The 24,823-nt window shown below is 44.3% G+C and overlaps 1 protein-coding gene across 2 annotated transcripts in view; it reads right to left on the reverse strand.

Moving 5' to 3' along the window:
• Window positions 1-24,823, reverse strand: part of CRMP1 (collapsin response mediator protein 1) — a 420,289-nt gene that overhangs the window by 151,730 nt on the left and 243,736 nt on the right. For both annotated transcript variants that reach the window (XM_069631976.1, XM_069631977.1), the window contains exons 4-6: window positions 20,085-20,249; window positions 16,689-16,750; window positions 13,150-13,230 (exon numbers count right to left, since the gene is read on the reverse strand). In XM_069631976.1, coding sequence (XP_069488077.1) covers window positions 13,150-13,230; window positions 16,689-16,750; window positions 20,085-20,249 — 308 coding nt within the window. The remainder of the gene's footprint in view (window positions 1-13,149; window positions 13,231-16,688; window positions 16,751-20,084; window positions 20,250-24,823) is intronic.

Below are 24,823 nucleotides of genomic sequence, written 5' to 3' on the forward strand. Positions count from 1 at the left end.
AATTAGCAGGCTCCGGTCTACAGAATCAAAGGCTACTCGGAAATCAACATACGCCAGATAAATTGGTTGATTTCTTATAGCACACAACTCTTTAATTGCATTAAGAGTCGTTATGTTAATGCTGGTTCCAAGGCCTGCAACAAATCCCGTTTGAAATGGATCTCGCCGATTTTCTTCCGACGCCCAAATGTTAAGATCTCTCAAAATAATTCTACTGAAGATTTTACCAGGTGCGTCAAGAAGTGAAATCGGACGATAACTTGCAGGATCCGCTCGATCACCCTTTTTGTAAATAGGCACCGTAATGGCCTTGCACCATGATGAGGGAACTGCTTGTTTAATTTGCACAGCTTGGAAGACTTCGTAAAGAATGGATGCCCATAATTCCGGATTTTGTTTTAGAACAAAATTTGACAAGCCGTCTGGCCCAGGAGCTCTAGATGCGCTAGCTTTATTTATGTAAAATAACACATCTTCTTGATCAAAATTAATCTGAAAAGATGGGTTAATAGATTCCAAATTTAATTGTGAGATATTATTGTTTGGAAGATCATAAATGCCAGAAAAATAAGTAACCCACCGTTTTTCCGACACACCATTAAGTTGAGCTGTTAATTGGGAGCCAACTGCTCCATTATTTATTAACTTCCAAATTTCCGATGTATTTTTAGTTTTAGCCACCTGTAACCACTTTTCACCATCATGCTGAAACATAGTTGCCTTATGGCATCGGACCCAATTCTTATAATTAGTCTTCAATTTGCGTAAGGCAAGCTCTCGATGATGTGCCGGTAAATAAGCTATTTGTCTTTTCTGTTTTCGATACTGCGTCTTTCTCTCTCTGATGCCTTGATCAAATATATGGGTGTGACACTTGATGCTTTTTTTAGTACCTGAAGTTGAGAGGGAAGCAAAAAGATGCATCTTTTCATGATAATCCGCTGAGTCCATACCTCTCAGCAGTCGTAGGTGGTCATCTGTTACACTGCACGCAAAGGCGTGCAGTGCGTCACCTGACCATTGTAATCTGTTCCGTTGTGAGTTTATAACTAGATTACTCAGTTGATGCTGACAGGATCGTGGTTCATCCTTAGCCTGAATTAAAAACTCAGCCCTCAGCATCCAGTGATCACTCGCTGTGGTTGGAATAACCTTAAACTCGGAAATTTTCTCAAACAATCTTCTATCAACATACATATAATCAATTATAGCATTTTGGGCTCCACAGGTCCAAGTATGAGATGGAGGATTGTCAGTCTGCATTGCTCCATTTAGCATAATTAGATCCCACGTATTAATAAATGCCTTCCAATATGAGACTCGATCCATATTTCTTTTCTTCGTTGATGCCAGGAGGTGTATATTTAAATCCCCAGCTAGTATTACATGTGCAATATCTGTGATGGTTAGAGTGTCTTCCATTAGTGCATTCAGTTCATTAAAAAAGGTAGAGGTTAGAATTGCAATTGGGTTCCAATAAATATTTATAACTAAGAATTTCAATTTTTGGAACATTATTATTGAGCCTTGCAAATAAGAATTTGGATTGGGCCCATCTGAAATAATACTTGTCGTGGACACATTGGAAATAATTGCCAAACCAGACATTGGTCTACCTTTTTGTCCCTTAATGGCTGGTACTAAGTGGACATAGTGGTTGTCCCACAATGGTGGGACAGTTAGCCAAGTTTCCTGCATAAGAACTAGATCACATTCTTTTAGATAGCAATTATCGTTGTTTAGCAGATGTTTGTGTCCCCTAGTGTTCCAGCTCATAACTACCAATTTCTGAGCTCGAGCATCGAGATCATCTGTTCTTAGTTACGTTTTCCCACAATTGCATCCTTTAACTGAAATGCAGTCACCATCAGTTCCCTGACTAGCAAATTTGGAAACAACCTCAGCCGTTAGGGTTTCTTTTGTGGTTGGTATTAAATTAAAACCTAAATCAAAAAGGTCAGATTTAGCAGACCAAATGATGGTAAAAATGATGCGAGATTTTATCCACAGACAGGACACTGTTGGATCGTTATCATCGGGGAACTCTACTTGTATCACATCACTAGAGGAGATATCCTCCAGAATAGGAATATCTGAAAATATTTGCATGATACTCCCTCTGTTCATGGTGTACTTTGGGAAGGAACCCCCCCGACAACTAAGAAACAAGGAAAACAACTGGGAGGGTTTTTTACTCTCAGCTGTTACTCTTGAATCCGGACCTTTCTGCTTATTGGATGTTTCTATATGCATGCTGCATTTTGTCTCCTCTACCGGGGATTTAAATGAAACACTCTTGAGAGAGCCTCTTTCATCAGAAGCTTTTACCACATCAGATTGACTACTAATCACTGCTTTCAGGGATGATTTAAGAATTTTTTGTTCTGAGGTCAGAGCAACTAGACAGTCTTTGATTGTGCTTAAGATATTATTTTGCAGATTGTCTTGAGCATCTGATGTTAATTCTGTTACTGATGAATCATTCCTGGAAGACTTTACTTCTTGATTAGAAAAGGCCCTCCCAGCATTTGTGTTCTTATCATGCTCTTGTTCAGGTTTTTTTATGATTGGAGTAGAAATCCGAGTTAAAGGCTGAGTCAGAGACGGCTTCGGATGAAATTGACTCATATATTCGTCTACTGCTTTCCTAAGATCCTGAGTGTTAACTATTGCATTAGATACTTGGTCATCCTTTACTTGCTTCTTCTTTGAGGCAGATAAAACTTGAGTCTGTGTTGTCACATTTCTAGATCCACTCTCTAGCTTCTCCGCAATTTGCACCAACTCATCTAGAGGTGCATGAGAAGGAATCACATGATGTGGGATCATACCCTTGTTCGTCATTCTTTGTCTTTCTTGTGATAAGTTCTGATATTTTTTTGTGATCGCATTGGAGGCTAACATTGAGCACCTATCTGGTTTAGACAATGATTTAAAAAATTGTTTTGTTTGCCCACTTGGAGCCATTATTCTGGACTTTTGATTTTTTGATTTCTTTGCATTTGCCTTCGATTGGTTAGTCAACACTTTGGAATTTTTAGCAAATATCGTGTTCGCCCCTTTTAGCGGCTTCGCGTTGTTTGTTTCTGATTCGACATCATTGGGGACTCCTACCTCCTCTTCACTTGACACTAACTGGTCGGATGGGAGAGCCATTACTGTTATCTTCATAGGATTTTCCCTCTCTCCCCCTCAACAGCGTGTTTAACTGTTGCTGTTATTGGACCCGTCTGCAATTCCAAAGGTGCATTCTCAGTCTTCGATGCTATTGTTTCTCTTATAATACCCTCGACAAAAGGCACAGCAGTCTTATAGCTTTGTATGTTTTTTCCAGCTATAAGTAAACTCAGTTTACTATCTAACTGGACATCTATATTTTTACATATTGACAACAACAGTCCCAGTTGTTTGGAAAAGAGAACTGCCTGTTCGGCATCAGACTCATGTTTTTGGGCCAAGGACAAACTAGATTCCTTCTGTAATCTCATAATGTTTTCAACATTATCTTGAATGACATTAACCTTTGAGTCTAATGCTTCAAATAATTTGGCAAGGGACATCATGGCCATATTCATAGTTTCTAAAGTCATAGGAGTTACTTTTTTTGTCGCGAGGTCCAGATTAACTACTGAACTGTTTCTGTTTGGTCTCCTGGGGGTCGGCGGAATAAATGAAATGGAGCTTTCAGATTCCGAAATATTTCCAGTTTTAAATAATGCTGGAGACTTAGACAGATCAGAATCGTCCTCCTTGGCCACAAAACAAGAGTCCGATGACTCCAGCTCTATAATTGCATCATCTTCAGCTTCATCGTCATCAACAACATAATTTTCCTTAGTCAGGGGCTTTGAATTGACAATCCCAGACCGAGCATTCTGCAACATCATTGAATCAGTCAGAGATATATTACATGGCTTCTCCATCAACCCATTACCACCATTGGTGACCTGTGCCAACTGTGGGCTCAAAACGGGTTGCTGAACAGGAACAACCTCCTGTTCGTTACACAGTGGCAGCGCCTCTACATTTGATACACTTAGGTTATTAACTTCAGTCATTCGTGCCACAGGGCGTGGCGAGTGTCTGACAGCAAATCCAAAGTCTCTCAAATCACCCACGACGAAATCAAGTCGTGATCTTTTCTTCTTTACTCGTCTATCCCAAGGCGCACTTTTTACAGAAGGACGCACCATTTTTGGAGTGAACGTTGGACTATCCTTTGAAGTCTACTCCAATAAGGCACGCACTCGTTCTGTGCATGGCATGCCAGTTCGAAGAGTAAACATGTTGATCAGCTTTTTTACTTCACTGTGGTACCTCTTCCTGAGCACCACCAAGTTTACAAAAATATTAAACTTAAATCTCCCGCGCTAACCGCGTTGCCGCGGCGAAGCGGCAAAGCGGGACTTTACACGGGTGCGCGCGCGCGGTGCGCGCGCCCCTGAGCTCATATAGCTCCGCCCAGCCCTTAATGCAGTGAAGCCTAAACAAGAGAGAAATATATTAAAATCTATTTCATAGATAGTATAGCTCTTATTTCTGCAGAAGTTAATAGTTCTTTCTTTTCTCTCTTCACCTGCTGGGGCTTGTAGTTGATGCAGATAAATTCACAAATCCACGGGAAAGCGCTGAAGCAGGGTCCGCGGCAAAGCGGGACTTAACGGGGCTTTACACGGGTGCGCGCGCCCCTGAGCTTATATAGCTCCGCCCAGCCCTTAATGCAGTGAAGCCTGCTGGGGCTTGTAGTTGATGCAGATAAATTCACAAATCCACGGGAAAGCGCTGAAGCAGGGTCCGCGGCAAAGCGGGACTTAACGGGGCTTTACACGGGGCTTATCAGTTATGTACACAGTTCATTAATGCATTATCTAGTGAGAGAGCTATTTATTTTCCCAGGCCAATGATTATGAGTGGAGATGCATTGACAGAGTTGTGTCTGGAAGAAAGTTTATTTATTTAGAAATAAATATACTGATGAATCTGCAATGTGCACTTTTTCACAAAGTGGGAATAAGGTGTAGTATTTGTTTATTTATTTATTGCATATATACAGGGAGGAACAATGCTTTATGGATCACAAAAGAACACGTAATAGATGAGAACTCAGATTTGAAGGGAAGCTGTGAGCTTCTTACAATGGGGTGTGTTTCAGGGACATTCTGACCAGGTTGGGGAGGCGGAATAAATGGAACAGTCACCGGGAACAATACATCAATGATCATACATAGATTAAGGACAAACAACATTGAACATTTTTAAGGGCAGGAAGGCGATATGGCCAGGTGGGCTGGGGATGTGGCCATGATGGGTGAAGTGCTAGAGGGGAGGCAGAGGAATGGAGGGACATAGGCAGGTTAGAAGCGAGGGAGAAATGTTAGCTAAAAGGCAGATGAGCGGTAGGTTCAGAGGGTAACTCGGAGGCGAGGCGGTAGAGTTGTAGCTTGGTTTTGAACTGTTGTGGACTGTTTCTCGGATGTCCGGCGGAAGAGGATTCCATGCAAGTGGAGCAAGGAGAGGGAAAGAGCGGAAGTGAAAGGAAGCACAGGAAGGCCGAGGAGCCACAAGGGTAGTTGAGGAGGCAGAGCAGAGATTACAAGAAGGCTTGTAGCGTTGGATAGAGGAGGCTAGATACAGTGGTGCTTCACCGTGGATAGATTTGTGAACCAAGAGAAGGAATTTAAATACGGCCCTGTTTTGCATCGTATGCATGTTTTGTATATATAAATAAAATAAATAAATAAATAAATATAATAAATGTGCACTTTTTCACAAAGTAGGAATATGTTGTAGTCAAGATGAAGACACTACTAGCCTAATATGCCTAATTTAGGAGAGTAGTGTGCAGGTGCAGAGTTCTCTGATTATTCCATGACGGATGAATGTGCTCATTTAGTCCTGATTTTTTGCATTGCATTCAGAGACTTGTAGTGTGTTCATTATAAATGACCCATATCCAACTTGGTTTCAGAGAATAGACTTACTTCATGAACGCTTCATACATTAAATGTACTGTTTAAATGTGCCCAGTTGTGCTACCTATATCCTTTCCCGGGGAAAGGTGTTGTAACCAACACATTGACAATGGTTCTGGTTGGGAATTGAATAGGTTTTTATTTCTCACAGCCCTGGCTTTAAACACAGAGTAGGGAGGGCCCACACCACCATCTAAGCTCGCAACATACACATGCCCCTTTTTAATTCCCGTCGGAAATACAATGAAGAGCGGCGTGCATGCCATGGGGGATGCATGTCTATCGGGAACTGCTGACACACTCAGGGGAACCCCCATGCGGGCAGCACCGTGGGCCCAGATATTCAGACCGCGATTCCAGCATCCCCTCTTGAAATGTTTCCTCAGAACTACAGCAGCGCAAGCACCGCCTTGTATTTGTATTTATTGTTTTTATATAGCGCTTTAATCCAAAGCACTTTACAGTTTAACAACAAGAATACATCAAACATGGAACAGTAGAAAAGGGAGATCTCTAAAGGAGTGCTTACATGTCACTCAAAAGGCTACATTACCTAAGTGAAAAAAGTGTAAACCTTCACTATGACAAATATGACTTCTAAATATGATTTGATTTTGAAGTATTTAGAAACACGTGCATAATGAACTTAATCATTTAAAGGCGCAGCTTAGCAAGGGAAACCAACAGACAGTACCAGGGATTATTTCCTCAGACAAAACGAGGATAACATCCCTCATGTCCTGCTAGGAATGCATCTACTGCTTGTTCTCTCTTCAGCAATGCTGAACAACACTACCTGTGTGTTATTGGATCTGCTGTTAGTTATATCTGTAAATATATTCATGTTATTCAGAGATCTGTCAGTTTACAACTTAGTTACTGTTGTGATGTGAGGCCTGTGAGGTTGTGAAGGATCTAGGTTCTTCTAGCTTGGTGAAAGGTGGTGGTATTTGGAACAAGGAGATAGTGGCTGTTATACCCTAAGGGAAAGTGTTGTATGGTCAGCAGAGAGAGGGTGAGTGTCAAGCGTCGTTTGTAGAGTGCTGGAAGGAAGGGACGTGTTAGGAATGCATCTACTGCTTGTTCTCTGTTCAGCAATGCTGTACAACACTATTTGTTTGTTATTGGATCTGTTGTTAGTTATATCTGTAAATATGTTCATGTTATTCACATATATATGTTATACTGTTGAACTGCTAGTGGCATGCATCGTCATGTAACTTGGAACTTGTCTGTCCTCAGCCCAGGGGTTCCAGGTTCCATGAAGTGCCAGTTGGCGTGGGCAGGCAGCTGGGGGTCACTGCTGGATGAGGCATGGCGTGTTCTGTTATATTAAAGCCATTTCACAGTTAAGGATATGTGTGGAGTGCTTCTTACCGTATGAGCCGATCCTAACATGTCCCTGTCCGCCCATTATTTGAAGAGGAAGGTCTTAAGGGCTTTGCGAAACTTATAAAAGGAAACAAGAGCTCTAATTTCTTTGATGGAGGCTTTTCCACAGCCCGGCCCATAAACAGCACACCTTCTGTCGCCCCTCAAAACACAGGAGGAAGACGGGATTGACAACAACAACTGATCTCCCGAAAGAAGCATCCTAGTCGGTTGGTAGCGGCTAACAGGCTGGACTGTCCTGTAGGGCAATAGGGCAATGCCCGAACCAAAAACACAAAATGCTAGTGTGTGCCAGTTTTTCTGCTCTAAGTGGCCCACTATTTGGCACATGTGGGTCAGTTTGATAAATGACTTCACATTGTGGCTAGTAGTTTTGACCAGTGTTACTAAATAAATATTCTTTAAAATGCACAATTTCCATTACATTTGATCAAAAACCTCCCCTTGGGTACTACTCAAACAGTCTGTCACAAAAGGAATGAATTGCCCATTTACAACGGCGGGCCACTTTTTCATTGGTGCCCCAGACAATTGTATCCCCCACCCCAAATCTGGTGGCTAGGTTTATCTCCCAGATACGAGGGAGCAAGACCATTCAAGATCTTGAATATGAAACACGGCACCTTAAATTGAATTCTCTCATCCACGACTAGCCAGTGAAATGTCTGGCAAGAGACCGCCACATGGGAGGACCTACCTAATATACTTTTAACAACTGATATAAGTCCCATTCAGTAAAATAATGTCTTTATGGGAATTTAATATTTGAAGGTTTATTTTGTTGACACATTTCAAACTTTGGGCCTCATTACGACTCAGGCGGTAAGGGGTTTACGGCGGCGTAAACAGCGCCGACCCTTACCGCCTGATTCCGAGATCCCTTAGCGCCATGGAGGTTTTAACACCTGCTTTTAGCAGGTGTTAAAATCCATGGCGCTAAGGGACCTTGATGTTAATTACGCCACCGTAATTTACGGTGGCGTAATTAACGCCTTCCCCACTCCCATTATGCCCTATGGAATGGGGTGGTAAGTCCGCCAACCACCATGGCGTAAACATAGTTTACGCCATGGTAGTAAAGGTACGACCCAGGCGGTAACTTACCGCCTGGGTCGTAATGAGGCCCTTTGTGTCAGTTTCCATTAGAGCCCGAATGGCTCTAATCATTGTGCCCAGGGCTCAAGTCGAGGGTACATGCGGGTGGACGGAGTCCACACACTATTTTCAGCGGGTGGACTCAGTCACCCCCAGCTAAAAAGAGAAACATTGAATGTCCTCTTTGAATTCATGAATTAAAGCCAACCTCGAGGATCAAACCGCTGTTGTCAGGTTTGCAGGCCTGATACTTCACCACTGCACTATATAACAAGATGAAGAATAACAAACTAAAGGTGAAATGTCACATTTCGGTACTACAAATTCCAGGGAAATCATTTGTATTGTTTCTTGGAGTTTAAAACATGCACACCTTTTAACGTTTTCAAAAACACTATTAGAATAATATGACTGCTGCCCCTGCTAATACTGATGCACCCTGTACTCTGTTGCCTGTTTCCATGACTGCTGCCCCTGGTATTAGTGCTGCCCCTTGCCCTGTACCGCCAACTCGCACTGTGACAACTCCTGCCACCACCGACCACACCCTGCAACCTAAGGACACCACATTATACTGTGCCTTAGTTAACGCACGGTCCCTGCCGGCGCACCCTCTCGATATTCACGACCTTATCACCTCTAATAAACTTGACCTACTCTTCATTAGTGAAACCTGGCTAAACGATACATCTGGCCCTGCCCTCTCACTTGCCATCCCGGAAGGGTATTCCATCCATAGACAAGATCGCTCCACTCATAGAGATGGGGGGGTGGCTGTCATTGCCAAGGAGAATCTACAATTCAGAAGGATTCAAGCAGACTTGGGTCAGAGCTCTGATTACCTCCTGCTCAAACTCCAGCTCTCAGCCACCTGTACCATTGCTTTCCATGCGGTCTACCGCCCGCCTGGGCCGAGCACTGACTTCCAGGAAGCCCTAATTCACTCGCTCTCAGACAATCTAAAAAGCTCATCTAAAGTTATCCTCCTAGGTGACTTTAACCTCGGTCTCAATGACTCTAAGGACTCCCACGCCACTGCCCTCAATAAAGCTCTCTCCAACCTTGGGTTCTCCCAATCTATCTCCAGGCCTACCCACTCTAAAGGGCGGACGCTAGATTGGGTTGCCCACCACAACTGCACCCTTGAGGTCAAAGACATCTCCCCTATCCCTTGGTCTGACCACCATTGCATTAAATTTGACATCACCACATCAAAAGGGCCGCATAGGCCAGCGACTTCGCTCCCTGCCGCACTCACCAGAAGCTCTCGGCAGCTCACAAAGGAGAACCTTACTAAACATCTCCTCGTACCTGCACTATCTCCGCCCTTCTCTAATGATCCATCAGTACTTGCTAAAGACTTCAAAAGGATCATCACCAAGGCCGTGGAAACTGTAGCCCCTCTTACCCTCAAAAAAGCAAAAAAGGTCAAACATACCAATGCCTGGTTCACCCAGGAGCTCTCACAACTACGTCAAAAAAAAGAGCTGCACTCTCTGCCTGGAAGAATAACCCCAAAGGCACCACTAAAGCAGCTTTTAAGGCCCTATCCACTGAATACAAAATCTCCATAATCAAGGCTAAGGCGTCTTCCTTCAATGCCAGGATTTCAGAAGCCAAATCAGGGACCAAAGAAATCTTCTCCATCTTTAGAGAGCTTGAGACCCCTGCATCCCCCCCTTCTACTCTCCTAAAAGATGAAGCCTGGTGCAACAAAATTCAATCCGCCATGCTGGATAAATTGGACACTCTACACGCCAAGATCCTTGCACACCAAAAAGCCCTCAACAACCTTCTAGCCAAACACATTGGCTCCCCTGCTCCACTAGCTGACACCAGCCAAGCCCCTCTGTTTGAGTTCAAGGACATGACTGAAACCGAAGTCGCTACCCTCCTTAGATCCATCAAGCCCTCCAATTGTAAAGGGGACGTCTGCCCAGCCCAGGTGATCAAGGACTGTGCCCCTGCCCTTGTCCCCCTCATCACTGCCTTCATTAATGCTTCATTCAAGTCTGGCCATGTTCCAGCTGAGCTCAAGGAAGCATGGGTTCGTCCGCTTATCAAAAAACCCTCCTTAGACCCTTTGGTCCCAGGGAATTATAGACCCATTACCACTGTCCCATTTTTACTAAAAATCTTGGACAAAGCAGCTTACCTGCAAGTTCAAAAATTCCTCGAAGAAAACCATCTTCTTGGTCTTCGGCAGTCAGGCTTCAGGCCAAGACATGGCACCGAAACGGCACTTCTTGACCTCAAAAACCAGATGGACGACCTCAGAGATGCAGGTAAACCTGCTCTACTCCTCCTTTTGGACCTATCAGCTGCATTCGATCTGGTGGATCACAAGACCCTATGCCACCATCTTGCCACCGCAGCCAACTTCTCCCCGACTGCCTGCAACTGGATAACCTCCTTCCTGCAGGACAGAGCAATGAAGGTCTTCTCCGACTCTTCCTGCGCTGACCCGAGCATCATCCAATGTGGCGTCCCACAGGGATCATGCATCGCCCCTACCCTCTACAACCTCTTCACGAGGCCGCTGTTCAAGATCCTTGACGCCCTGGGCATCTCTTACACGAACTATGCTGATGACACTCAGGTGCTTATCCCCCTCTCCGGGGACTACCTGTCTGACCTGAACACGCTCAACTCCATTTACACCACGATCCAATCCTGGATGGCAGAAAACTGGTTATGCCTCAACAGCGAGAAAACCGAGCTTCTGCTGATTGGCTCCCCATCCACCCTGGGCAAGCTGGACAAGCAATACAACTCCTTCACCATGGATAACATTCCTATCCCTGTCTCCCAAACAGTCAAGACCTTGGGTGTCTACCTGGACCCGAACTTGAACATGAACAGGCAGGTCAATGCCATTGCATCCTCCTCAGCCTACTACTCCAAACTGCTCAACGCAATCAGACCGTACCTCTCCCAACAGAATTGCCTAACTATCGCCAGGGCAATCATTGGCTCAAGAGTGGACTATTGCAACGCCCTTCTAATAGGGACGTCAGGAAAAAACCTAGCTAAACTCCAACTAGTCCAAAACAATGCCCTAAGGGCCGCCACTGGACTATCACGCAGGGACCACATCTCTGACCTCAGGCGTCAGGTCCATTGGCTCCCAGTCAAGGAAAGAATCCTGTTCAAAACCCTTGCCCTCACGCACAAATGTCTTCACGATCAGGCCCCTATATATCTCGTCCAGAGATTTTCTAAACCCTGTGCTTCCAGGCCCTCCAGAGCGGCCTATTCCAATTTACTAACTGTGCCAAAAACCCGCAGAGTGCGTGCTGGTGGCACAAGCTTTCCCACCATGGCATCCACCCTCTGGAACTCCCTTCCACCGCACATCAGACGACTCGACTCTCACACTGCCTTTCGCAAGGCCATCAAGACTAGTCTCTTCAAATAATGTGCCTGTTTTCTGTTTCGCTACCCTGGACCTATGTATCTGTAACTCTGTATGTATATTCTAAGAACTCCTCTGGGGTGGCTTTTTTGTAACCCTTAATCAAGCCTTCTTATGTACCACTTATCAGCGCCTCTATGCCTTAGGGCTGCAGTGCGCTTTACAAATGTAAAAAATAAATAAAAATAAAATAAATAAAATATTCTCTCTTGATTTTGTTTGTGTGTTGATTTCATGAAAGGCAAACGCCATTTGTCTTGTGCAATTTGGGTGGTAATGCAAAGCCAATTTAATGAAATGTGCATATTTCACCTTGATATGCTAATTTCTGGCCACGTCACATCCCATTGCGTTTGTTAATGAGTCCCCCCACTTTAATTTTTAGGACTTGACCTCTGATTGTGTCCATCCATGTTGTGTATGGTGAGCAACATATGGCCCACTGCTCTCTGTCACAGACATGCAGTCCCTCTTTAGTGTCTACCATGGTTGTGTGATCGAGTGATATGGTGGAGCGGAGGGTGCTTGCAGGCTCAAGGCCCAGCTGGGCTGCATGGGAGATCTGAGGTGATGCATACTCTAAGAGTACGGCAAGGGGGGATGAAGCTGTGCGGCAGGGGTCTATGGCAGAAACTGCAGGGGTCATCAGTGGCTGGCAGACACATGCGGCATCACTCGTAAGTGGCTCGAGGGGCACAGGACACAAGCACACAGGAAGGCCCTTTAACTTGCCCTCATATGGCCAGTTCCTGCTCATTTCTCCGCCAAACAAGACTGACTTAAGAAGGGCCACACAAGTATGCCCTTACTTGTGTCTTTGTCTTCATAAAACGTCATTCCTAAATCCTCCCTCACCGATTTCCCTTCATCAATACTCACATCCATAATCATTAATTCATCCCTCCTATGCCCTCTCTCCACACTCTGTCTGCTTTCCCATTGACACATACTCCATCTGCCAAGGTGTGTGTGTGTGTGCACATGAGCTCATCAAGTGTTTTCAAAATACACCAGCTAAACCTACTGCCTTTGTCAATACATTTTCTTTAGATTACAACTTTGTTTTGGGGTGCAGGTAAATAAATAGTTGAGTTTGGTGTTCCTCTCTGAGCGTTTCTTCGCCTTCCAATAGTCAGAAAAGGTCTCTCGGCTTCGTGGTGGTGTTACTGTAACTCTCCATGCTTCTCCAAAAATGGCGTCTACGAAAAACTGCCTATCTGCTTTTCGTGTTTCCCACCAATCGCTGCTGTAGGAGCTGAGACCTCGCTCACTCACCTGAGCTATTAAATCGCCATTTTCAGCATGGACTAGGATAACTGCACCGAGCCCCTTCAGGAAGGTAAATGCTTCATAGAGCTGAAAGGAAAAGAGAAATAAAGCCGTGAGTTTTAATTGCAAGAATATTCATCCAATCAGATAATAGATGCTGTCCAGTGGCTAAGTTGCTGATGATGGATGGAAACAACTTGAGTTCTAATCCTCAATTTCTTAAAATGTCAAAAGCAAGTAGCCATTTAATGCTCTCCCAATGACATGCCCCCCCCTGGCTCCATATTACATATTTCTTTTGTTATCTAGTCACACCTAACGCCACACCGCACAGTGCTCTATGAGCCGTACCTCGTGCTCGGGATGCTCCTGTGCCCAGAGAACCCACTTGCAGTGCCAATTAAGTTGCTTGTGATTTATTTGTAAAGTTCTAAATCTGAGGATTCTGATCTGCATTGGGTGTGTCTCCTTTCCACTTATCTAATGATAACCAAAAAAGTGATGGGTGGAAGGTTTTGAATTACTCTGAACCACTGGCACGGCTCCACTTATCTAATGGACAATATTTCCCCTTGATTTTTTAACCTTTGTTATTTGCTGACAAAAATGCTAAACCAGGGAAAGATCGCAATTTGGCCCAGATGCCAACTATTAATCTGAGTTTGGCGTGCCTCCATCCAGTGGTTTTTGCTCTAGGTTAGAACCAAAGTGCCGAGCGGGATCTGAAGGATATTTGCACATTTTGCTCACTCTACAGAGGCCTCATCTGGTGAAGCTAATCAATTCCTAAACTTCAAGCGCAAAGCTCTTGTTTAATCATGGACACTATTTCATAGGTTCCCCCAGGATTCGCTCCGCATAACATGTCTCGGTATGTTACATCCCTCTGTCAACTGCTACCATGTGTAGTACAAATCAAGCCAGAAGTACACTGGTTTTGTGCATTTAATGGAAGACTTTAATAGACAAATTACACTGGATCAAAAGGAAACACATAAGTTGGGAAGCATTGCTACTGTTTCTCACTCTTCCGCAGCTTGTCCACTACTTGCTTTCGGCTAAATATGAACATACACATCCGCTGCCTTGTCTTCATTTCCAACTCTTGGTCATAACCATCACCTTTCATTTAAGATTTGACTTTCTAGTCTTTGTTTCCCAATGCATCCAGGACATGACCCACCCTGATATTCACACTCTTTCCTGTCACTCCACCATTCTTACAACTCCTTCTTCACTGATGTCTTTTGATTAATGTGATTTTTCCTTCTGTGTAAAGCTAAGTACACAGTGGAGATCTTCTGTGGTCAGGCATCGGGGACCACCGGTATTTCTGTTGTTTTCATGCTAGCCTACATCGCCCACCTCCTTAATAAACCCCAGAGCTGGCCATTTCTAGCTAAGAAGACCCTAATACTTTATCACCAGTCTGCAAAAAACCTTGGTAGAGGCAAATGTCCTGCTGAAGGTGGTGGAGGCAGGTTTGTGGATACCTGTATCTTGAATGACCTAAGACTAGAACCCAATGCAGGTACTGTCAGAGACCGGTCCTTCTGGATATGCTGAGGCCTAAAGCATCCTCAGTCATCACATCTTACTAACCCACCTGTATGACATAGGTATCTGAAGAGTCGCTCTGAGCTGGATAAAGTCCTTCTTACACTTTGCATACGAATTCAAACCTTGGCCAACGAACTGTGGAGTACCCCAGAGATAATCCCTTTCTCCTCCCTTCTTTAATATTTACCTGTCCTCCTTGATCAAATGGATACACAGATGTTGCATAAAAATATATAACTATGCCCATGACATTCAGTTTATCTTTAAATGAAAACAAAATGATCTAGTACCAATTCAAAGATTTGGAGAATGCCTACTAGCGAATGAACTTTTGATTGGGCAAAACAGTTAGAAACTTATCTCTATCAAAAGTGAAATCCTTCTGGTAGAGTCTCCTCCTGCTTGCTGGACAACTGACATCATGCCAAAACAGTAAGGGGAATGCTGCAAACCCACCGTAGTGTGAAAAACAGTGAAAAACCTGGGCGCACTGTTCAATGGCCGGCTCTCTATGGTCACCAGAACGCGGCAAAGAGGCCTCATCAATCAATCAAAGTTACTAAAGAATATATTTTATTTTCTATCTCTGTCAGGGTGCAGACAGGTAGTCATATCCCCGGTTCTGTCACATCCCAATGAGGCAAACACCATCATTCTGGGCCCGCCAAATTGCCTAATGCAAAGACTCTAGAGGGGCTAGACTGAAGAAGCTTGCTAGCTGCTGCATATTGTACGCACGCTTCAAAAACATTCCCCCAGCAGAGCCCCACTGCTATTGACTACCCATAATGCGCTGGATGAACTTTAATGCAATATATCCTGCAGCAAATCTTGCCCTTTTAATTTGCCCTCCTGGCTGACATGCACCAGTTTTAGGAAAGTCATACACGTAGGACGCTCTCTCTTGGTCCAGGAAGTGAGATGAGTAGCATATAGATCTGGAGTCCTTGTGGAACTATTCCCTTTTGAGAAAATGTCTGAAAGCGTGCCTTTTCCCCGCCTTAATATGCACCTGATTGTTTTCTAGTGGTGTCTTTCGCTTCAACACCAAGAGAATGCCGCGGCAGGTTTGCGATTTGCAGGAGATCCCACATTACATAACCAAACATATACTCAAAGCTACTGAACTACAACGTCAACTATTGTGATATTTGCAGCTCCCCACAAAAAGGTGGCAGTGCTGCAACTTTCCTGAGGCCCTGGCCCTTATAGTCCGTGTTAGTATGTACACATTCTTGCTGTCCTCATTTGTTCATGGCTGCCTTTAATTTCCCAGAGGTCTAGGCTTAGTCTTTGCAAGCACCGGCCTATGGGGCCAGGCACCAATGAGAAGACAGCTTTACAAAAGCCACCCTGCTGTGCTGCTCCACTCGATGAAGGCGCATCTGTTCATGTGGTTTTCCTTGAATAACACATCTCTTGCTAATACTTGCCATGCATCTAAACACCAAAACAAAAAGTCAGAATGGCATTGTATGATTCCTAAAGAAGTGTCCAGTGTAAGTGTGCCATGAAATGAACACATACAGGGCTATGGGACTGGAAGCATCCCATCCTCTGGTCAGTCGCAATTAGCAGAACGCCAATGACAGCCCTAGTTTCACCAGTCGTGCTTCTATGGGGAACACAGCATCCCTTTGAGGTATAGGCTGGCATTCCTTCTAGTTTAACTCATGGAGTCTTATTTACCAATTTATTTACAAAAGCCTTTTACAATGGTGCAATCCCATTGAAAAACGAGCTGTACACCTGCCCCATGGTCTCTATTCTCTCTTCCCTTTCCATTGTCATCAACCATCTGCAAGTGGAACGTATGATAGGTCCAAGTGAGCAAGCCTCACGACAGTCACAACTGCATGGATCCGATCAGACCCCACCTGCTCCATGACGTATGTTTAATGATACCCTAGCAGGGCTAGCTAAAGACAGTAACATATCATATATATAGATATACAGATATAAACGTATGTAATGATGTAATGTACCTGGGTATCCGACATCTGGTAGAAGTCTTTGTATGCCATGTAGACTTGAAAGGAAGTGACACCTGAACAGAAAACTGGATATTAGTGACGTTATTTTCATACATTAAATATGCTTCATAATGTTACTGAAAAAGCTAAATTCACTTTTCAGCAGTGCAAAGTCACTTTGAAGTGTGCAAAAAATTCCATGAATCGGGCTCTTGATGTCCCAGAACATTTTAATATATGAAGGTTTACCCTTCAGAGGTTGTTTCAAACAAACCCTAACAGTGACTCCATTTTGAAAATATCAAGATTTCTGGGCTCTAAGAAAGTTACAGCTGGAACCTGATTAAAAACAACAATCAAATAAGCATGTGAATCTAAATGTAATCTGATAATTGGCATATTGGCGATTGCCTTGATCCAATAACTCAACATATCACATAATCATATAATAGCCATTTAAACCTCAAACCACATAAAAACAGATGCGCAATTGTAACTTGGAAACTGTTGCGGATAGAAATTTTATTTAGGGCGTGTATCATTGCTATGCATGTTCTCATCATGCAGTGGGTCCAGCCACAGTGAGTTGGGACAGAAGCAGGGGAACTCCAACACTCCTTCTACTTAGCCAATCTCCCTGATGTGGCAGGTGGCCCATTTAATTGTGCGTCCGTTGCCCCTTTAAGAAAGAGTGTCATGACCACGTCATGACACTCCTCAATAAAAGGGGCTCTGCTGGCATGCGAAGGGCAGTGCAGCAGAGCCCCAGGAAGTGGCAACTCGTGTCTGTGTCTTTTGTTTTGGGATCTGCTTGCCGTGTGATCACGGTCTACTGTAGCAGCCCCGGCCTGGGTGCCCCCAAGCCGAGGCTGTTCTGCTCGGTGCCACCAGCCATTGTCTCAGTATCCGGTGTTCCGGATATTGCAGGGTGCCCCCTGCCTCGTGGTTGTGGCGAGCCCACAGTAATATTGTCCATGTGTGTGCTCCAGGCATCTGGTGCGGCTGGCCCTGGTGACCTGTGGCGGGGCACTAACACCTGCTGTCCTCCAATTTCCCTCCTCTTCCTTTATTTTAGCCAAATCCTCTCCTCCCCATGTGAGGGATTCCTGTCCCATGGGGTCTTTTTTTCCCCACAGATATTATTCCAGCATTATTATTATAATTAGGGTATTTATTGAGTGCGGACCTAGCATTGGGAAGCAATGGTGCACTTTAAAAAGGATAGGGGGAAGGCAACAGTGAGGGACGTAGAGCTACAAGAGAGCCGAGAGAAAGGGATGTACAAACAACCAGGGGAATAAACAGGGATGACCAGATCACCCAGTCTCAGATTAGCAGGAGTGGAATGTGTGTGGACCTAGGGATTAGGTAGGAGCCATCCCTTGAAGAGGGGGGGTCTTGAGCTTCTTCCTGAAATGTAGCCGCAAAGGGGAGAGGTTTCTGTGTATAGGAGTATAGAAAGAGAATGCCTGTCTTTTGGTTCTTTCCTCCTGTACCGGCAGAGTTCAAGTCTGCACATGACCTTACTTCTGGTGGGTCGTAGATCTCCAGAGATGCTGAGTTTCTCAGTGGGAGAGCATGAGGACTTCAGGGCGACAGCCATGTAGATGATACATGCTTGCAGCGGAGGCCAATGCAGTACGATGTGGGTCAGGGTGATGTGGTTGAATTTGGTAAGTCGTGCTGCTGCATGTAGGACACATCTCGGGGGCGACAAGGTAGGAGTGGATCACGGCATCAAGAGTAGATCTGAAGTTGTTTTGTGGGATGAGGGGCATTTCCCTGCAGGTCCACAGTTGCTGCCAAGCTCACGAGTAAGGTTTGGGTAGACCTGGAGATCCTTCCCATGGCCACCATGGGTTCTGCATCATGCAGTGATTGGTGGAATCCAGCCCCTTTAGTCAAAACATCCATAACTCCTAGAGCAAGGCAGGGTGCATTGTCACAGTACTTTGGTGATTCCTGCTTTCAATTATTTCCAACTGAGCACAATTGCCTCTTATCACCAATTTCTCCACAGAGCCTTTCAACAACTAGGTTATGTGATAAACGTAATATCACTTTTTTTTTTTTAATCCCACATTTTATAATTGGTTGTTCTATTCTAAGTTGATGTTTTACATTATTGTAATAAGAATTTAGTTTTTGATTTATGTGTAAAGTTTTTGTTCAAAAAACTGTATAACATTAAATAAAATAAATAAATAAATAAATATCACTTTTCCTGCAGTTTTTCACATTGTAATCTGTCAATTCATAGTGCTGTCATTATAGGTTTTCTTATTTACCCGTTTAATGGTTCTCAAAAGCTCCACCTCGGAGAATGAAAGGCTGAGTCAGCCATGCTAGGATTCAAACCGGGTGTACACTGAGCTCTCTCAGATTCGGATCATGTAGAATTGTACAGTCTTGTGTAGAAACATATTGTGACAAGTTACTGGAATAGACTTAGCCTAACAATCATGAATGTGCTAGTGTGTACCAACCCAAAGAATGTGTGAGCAATATCCTGTGTATGGAGGAATGCTATGAAGGAGTTATCGCTTCATTGAGGGTTACTTTTAGAGGAATAATGTACATATCCGACGATTTCCTTAAAAGAATCAACATGGCTACTCTGCAAGGAACACAGACTCCTCTTCTAGGATGAATCTTAAGCACCATACAAATCTTTGAAAAAGGAATATTCTGCACGCTCAGGTTATTGCCAGGGAGGGAGCCTCCACACCCTGCACACTGAGTGATGCTCTGGATATAAGGCACTAACGTTGTTAGCTATATATTACTCAGAGGAATACATTGTACATTGAGGTTTTCCATTGGAAACAGTATTTTGAGTGCTTCTAGGGAGGCATCCTCAGCACTTTAATTGATGACATTATGTTTATGCACAATGCACATTTACTTTAGCGAATCTTACTACATAGTAAAGGATGACAAGGGAGGACGGCGCTGCACATTTTGGAATTTTATTAATGATGCTTTCTATGCTGTGAGGACCTCTCAGCACATTAAGGAATTGTGTTGGTTAATCCTTGCATATTTTAAAGAATCTGCATAGTAAAATGCTGCGCAGAATGATGAACTATCTCACCCACAGTCAATTCCACTATTAGACAGCCTCACTGCCATACGCCTGGTGAGTATAATTTCCATCATACACTTTCATTGATGATATTGAGGAAAACAGTGATAACCGGATACAATGGAAATGAACAGCTGGGTGGTGAACAAGAGAGTAATTTGAAGTTATACAAAATATGTCCACCTTCTGCATGAGAATCAAAAGATTGTGTGCACAAACAGATTCCCTTTGGTAATGGAACCATAAACCCACATGTTTAAAAATCTCACAAGTTTCATAAAATTGTGCACCTCACGTAAACACATGGTTTGCCATCTACCAACCTTTATCTTGCACTAGTATATCTAGTTCCTCTCTGATGCCATCGTACCAATTTGTGATATCCACATGGAGAGAGTAATCACAGCAGGATTTTGTGTCTGCCACTTCATGCCACTTTTCAAAGGTTGTCAGCAGCGAAGATCCAGGATCAGGGACTACATGGTCAACTGCAATGTAGACAACACACATTAATCAATATTTATTTACACGTATTTCCTTGTACATTAGAAATATAGTAACTGTTTATAATACTATCGGTCATTAATACTATCATTATCATTTTTATCATTCTTCAGCTTTAACGTTATGGCAGTTCGCTAGCAGATCACAACAGATTATACATCTATAGCAATCTTAGCTGGATAAAACATTTAAAATAAAACTTCCAATTCAGAAACATTTGTATGTACCATAATCTATGTCCAGATTGAAGTCAGCCACATGGCAGAGGCACTCTTCAAGAGCAAAATGCTTAAAGACTACTGTACATGTCTACATGCGCGTGTTAAGTGTAGGTGGTTAATTTGTGATATTCTACCATCTGCAAAACTCACTCAATGCAATTCCACAGTTTTTCTTTACTCAGGATAAACCCCATGACATGCTTTTGAGATCATATCCAACTGTGCTGGCTCATATTTCAGATTTGAGAAAGTGCAACACGTTGATTCATATTATAGACACACCTTCCTTTTCAAACTGGTCTGCAAACTGGACCCATAGTCTCCATTGAATGTTATAGTATGGAAGTAGATTATCTGGGAATCATGACAGCACGCGCAGTTCCCTTTTCTATAGATTCAACGTGAAGGTCATTGGCCACTGCTATGATACACTGAATGATATTGCAGTGGTGGGCTGTCAACCACCTACAAAGGTTTTTATAACGGTTTACCAGTGTCCTTTAAAACAACTAAACTAGTACTTTAAACACTGTGGTATTGGCAGTTTCTCAAACAACTAATTTATATAGTAAGGCAGTGAACAAAATCAACACACAGATTTCACTCTGGCTGTTTACATTAAATCAACAATTTTCATTGTTTAGTTAACCGTCCTTGGGCTCCGCTTCCAGACCACTGACTTGTGTGAACTGCGAGAACTGCACATGGAGACACACTTTCTGTCCATGCTCTCCCTTCTCTATTCTCCATCTTCCTGTTCTTTTCTACTCTAACTATAAAGGCACCACCACAGGTGTACCTTGGTGCTATTTATAGACAATAGATGTTGTTTACAAAACAACTCAGTGGTACTCCTTTTATGATCCTTGGAAAGGTGAAGGGCTGAGTGGACCTACTGACAATCAAGTCAAGCACAACTCCCTGTACTGAATGCATTAGTCTACTGAGCCACAGGCCTGGATCATTGGATTTTAGTTCCTTTCTCATGCTGACTGTCATTCTTCCTCCTTTCTCTTGAACTTGCTTTTATAACCCGACTTCCTCTCCCACTTCACTCTTCTTAGGCTTCCCTTCTCACTGATCTGCACTCTACCTCCTTCTCTAAACTGCTACACATAACCAGGCCCCTTTTTAACTTTGGGCCAGATGACAATGCGTTAATGCGGGAAACCTGCCCTCTCTTGGGTTCTCGTATTGGTCTGCAGTGTCCAGCCCCTCATTGTGGCTAATGATTTATTTTACATTATTTAGTCCAAGGATCTGCAGGCTGAGGGCATAAAGGGCCACGGTGCCAATCTTGGAATCAGGCGGATCTGTCACAGCAGCCATTTGATTGCAACATGGCTCTTTCCGTTCCCTGAGCTCACCTGTCTCCTCGCTGCATCTGACAATTGTGGTGCCTGCCTCCACTCGGTTTCTGTCTTTTTGATGACCCGTTTGCAATTATCTTCACAAACAGCAGATCCATGCAGGTCATTCCTCTGAGCTAACCCCCCCAGACAAGTTCCCGGAGTCTAGTGCTGCATACAAAACACCAATTAGCCGGAGTGGGAGTGGGAGTGAAATGTAGATCCTCACACGGCTGCTGGGCTGGGAGAGGAACTGGAGGATCACTCAAGAACCACCTGAGGGGTCGACATCATGTAGCAGGTGGTGTCCCTGGGCATCCAGGGCTATCTCCTAACCCCAAACATGGGACAATGTCACACATGTATTCATTCAATTGTCTTCCCCCGCCCCCGCCAGCTGGCAAACACAATGCCGTGTTAATTGCAAATAATCCTAAATGGTCCTTGAAAGGATCAGCAGCACAGCTGTTGCCACATCTCAATATACAGTGGTAGTAGTCTAGCGACAGCCCTTGCGTTTCTATGCATGGAGGGATGTCTTGGGTACCGTATTCAGAAGTGCATAACTCTGAGACACTACTAATCTTACAATTGCATGGAATTCCCTTACTTAATCACAGTAACCATTGCCCAGCCTGCCCCAAACACTGATTGCTATTGCCTACTCCGTATTGCCAACAGGTACACTCAATCCCACCCATGCAAACCTGTTGTACCTAAATCAATCAATGCCTAAATTCTATCAAATCAGTGTCTGTTTGAAGGCCTGAACATTGGAACTATTTACTAAAGAACTAATATTCAGCAGACGAGTTTAGTCATGCTGCAGAGAGCTGCAGAGAGCTATCGGAAAACATTGTGGCAGAGACACTGCTTATGGCCCCTTTAATTCGTGTGGACTGTGGATAAAGGTCGGCCTTGGCGCGCAGCACTGGCGCATGAGTTTGGCAGACAAGTTCAGTCATGATGAAGACAGCTGCAGAGAGCTATCGGAAAACATTGTGGAAGAGACACTGCTTATGGCCCCTTTAATTCTTGTGGACTGTGGATAAAGGCTGGCCTTGGCATGTAGCACTGGCGCGTGAGTTTGGCAGATGTGTCCAGTCGGGCCGCAGAGAGCTGTAGAGAGCTATCTGAAAGCATTGTTGTAGAGACACTGCTTACAGCCCCTTTAATTCCTATGGACTGTAGATAAAGGCTGGCCTTGGCATGTAGGACTGGCGCGTGAGTTCGGCAGACAAATTCAGTGGTGTCACAGAGAGGTGCAGAGAGCTATCGGAAAACATGTATTTATTTATTTATTTATTTAATTTTATATTTGTAAAGCACCTGGCAGCCCGGAGGCATCGTAGCGCTGTTTCAAGAATGTGACTTAGTTACAGGGGTTGGGGTGGCATAAATTATACATTGTTAACAGGCAGTGTTGCAATGATCATAGGTTATACATTTTTACAGACAGTGTTCCAGGGGGCAAATGCCTTACAAGTAGGCATGATGAGCAAGCGTCTTACACGAACAACAGGGTTTTTAGAGCTTTTCTGAAGACCGTGTGGGATTCCATGCCTTTGATGGCAGGAGGTAGTAGGTTTCAGTTGGTCGCCGCAAGGACTGGGAAGCTGGAGCTGCCTGCTCTAATCCTGAGGCTTTTGGGAATAGAAAGACGGTTGGTCTGACCAGATCTAGCAGGTCTGCTTGATTGGGGCGCAGAGAATCTTTGCACGAGATAGCGAGGTGTTGTGTCGTGGAGACATTTGTGGGTCCGTGCAAGGGATTTAAAGAGGATGCGTTCTTTAACGGGCAGCCAGTGGATTTATTTTCTGGTGTCAGAGATGTGTTCTCTTTTCGAGATTCCCATGGCTGCTCTAAGAGCATTGTTCTGTACTGTTTGAAGTTTCTTGATGTTCTTAGCTGATGTACCTAGTAGGAGTGCGTTGCAGTAGTCTAGGCGAGATCATATGATTGTTCTTGCAATGGTAAGAGAGTTTTGTTGCGTTAGGAAGGGCCTGGCAGCAGTGATAAGTATTGAGTGGTAGGCTGCCGCTGATGAGATAGCATTCACCTGTCTTGTCATGGTGAGGTTGGAATCCAGGTAGACTTCCAGTGTTTTGACTGACTGGGATACAGGAATACGAGAGCTGTCTATGAGAAAGGAGTCATATCGAGGGCCCATTTTTGTGATTGTGGTTGGAGAGCCGATGATAAGAAGTTCGGTCTTTTCGCTGTTGTGGCAGAGCTAGTTTTTGGCCATCCAGTTCTGGATGGTGGTGTAAATGAAATTGAGGGTTTTTTGGTCTGCCTCGTAGTCGCCTGACAGGGGGATGAGGACGTGCGTGTCGTCGGCGTAGTTGGTGTAAGAAATACCCTTCAAATCAAGGTATTTGAATAAGGATCTAGTGAAAAGGTTGTACAAGGTAGGTGAGATGCAGGACCCTTGAGGAACCCCACACTTGATTAAATGTGGGTGTGCGCAAGCTTTGTCTGAAAAGACCCATTGCTCTCCCACTGAGAAAGGATGCTATCCATGCAGTAGCGTCTGGTGAGAAGTTGCCAGCCATTGAGAGGTGGAGGCAGAGGGTCTCGTGGTCCACCAGGTCGAACACCGCAGAGAGGTCGAGGAGTAGAAGGAGGGCTGGTTTGCCCACGTCTCTGAGTTCGTCAATTTGGTTTTTGAGGTCCAGTAGTGCGATTACGGTGCCATGGTTAGGTCGAAAGCCCGACTGTCGGAGGCCAAGCAGATGATGCGTTTCTGGGTATTTTTGGACTTAGGTTATGCTGCTTAGTCCAAGATCTTCAGTAGGAAGGGGACCGTCGTGATGGGCCTGTAGTTCGCTGGAGATTTAGGGTCGAGTGTAGGTTTCTTCAGCAGTGGGCGCACCCAGGGTTCTTTGAGGCAGGAATGCACTTGGTTTGATTGGAAGGAAGCGTTGATGAAGGCGGTGAAGAACGGTGCTAGAGTCGTGGCGCTGTCTGAGATGATCTGGGCAGGGC

The sequence above is a fragment of the Ambystoma mexicanum genome, chromosome 6q, assembly GCF_040938575.1.
Source record: "Ambystoma mexicanum isolate Mex_15411 chromosome 6q, UKY_AmexF1_1, whole genome shotgun sequence".
In the NCBI taxonomy this organism is placed as follows: Eukaryota; Metazoa; Chordata; class Amphibia; order Caudata; family Ambystomatidae; genus Ambystoma; species Ambystoma mexicanum.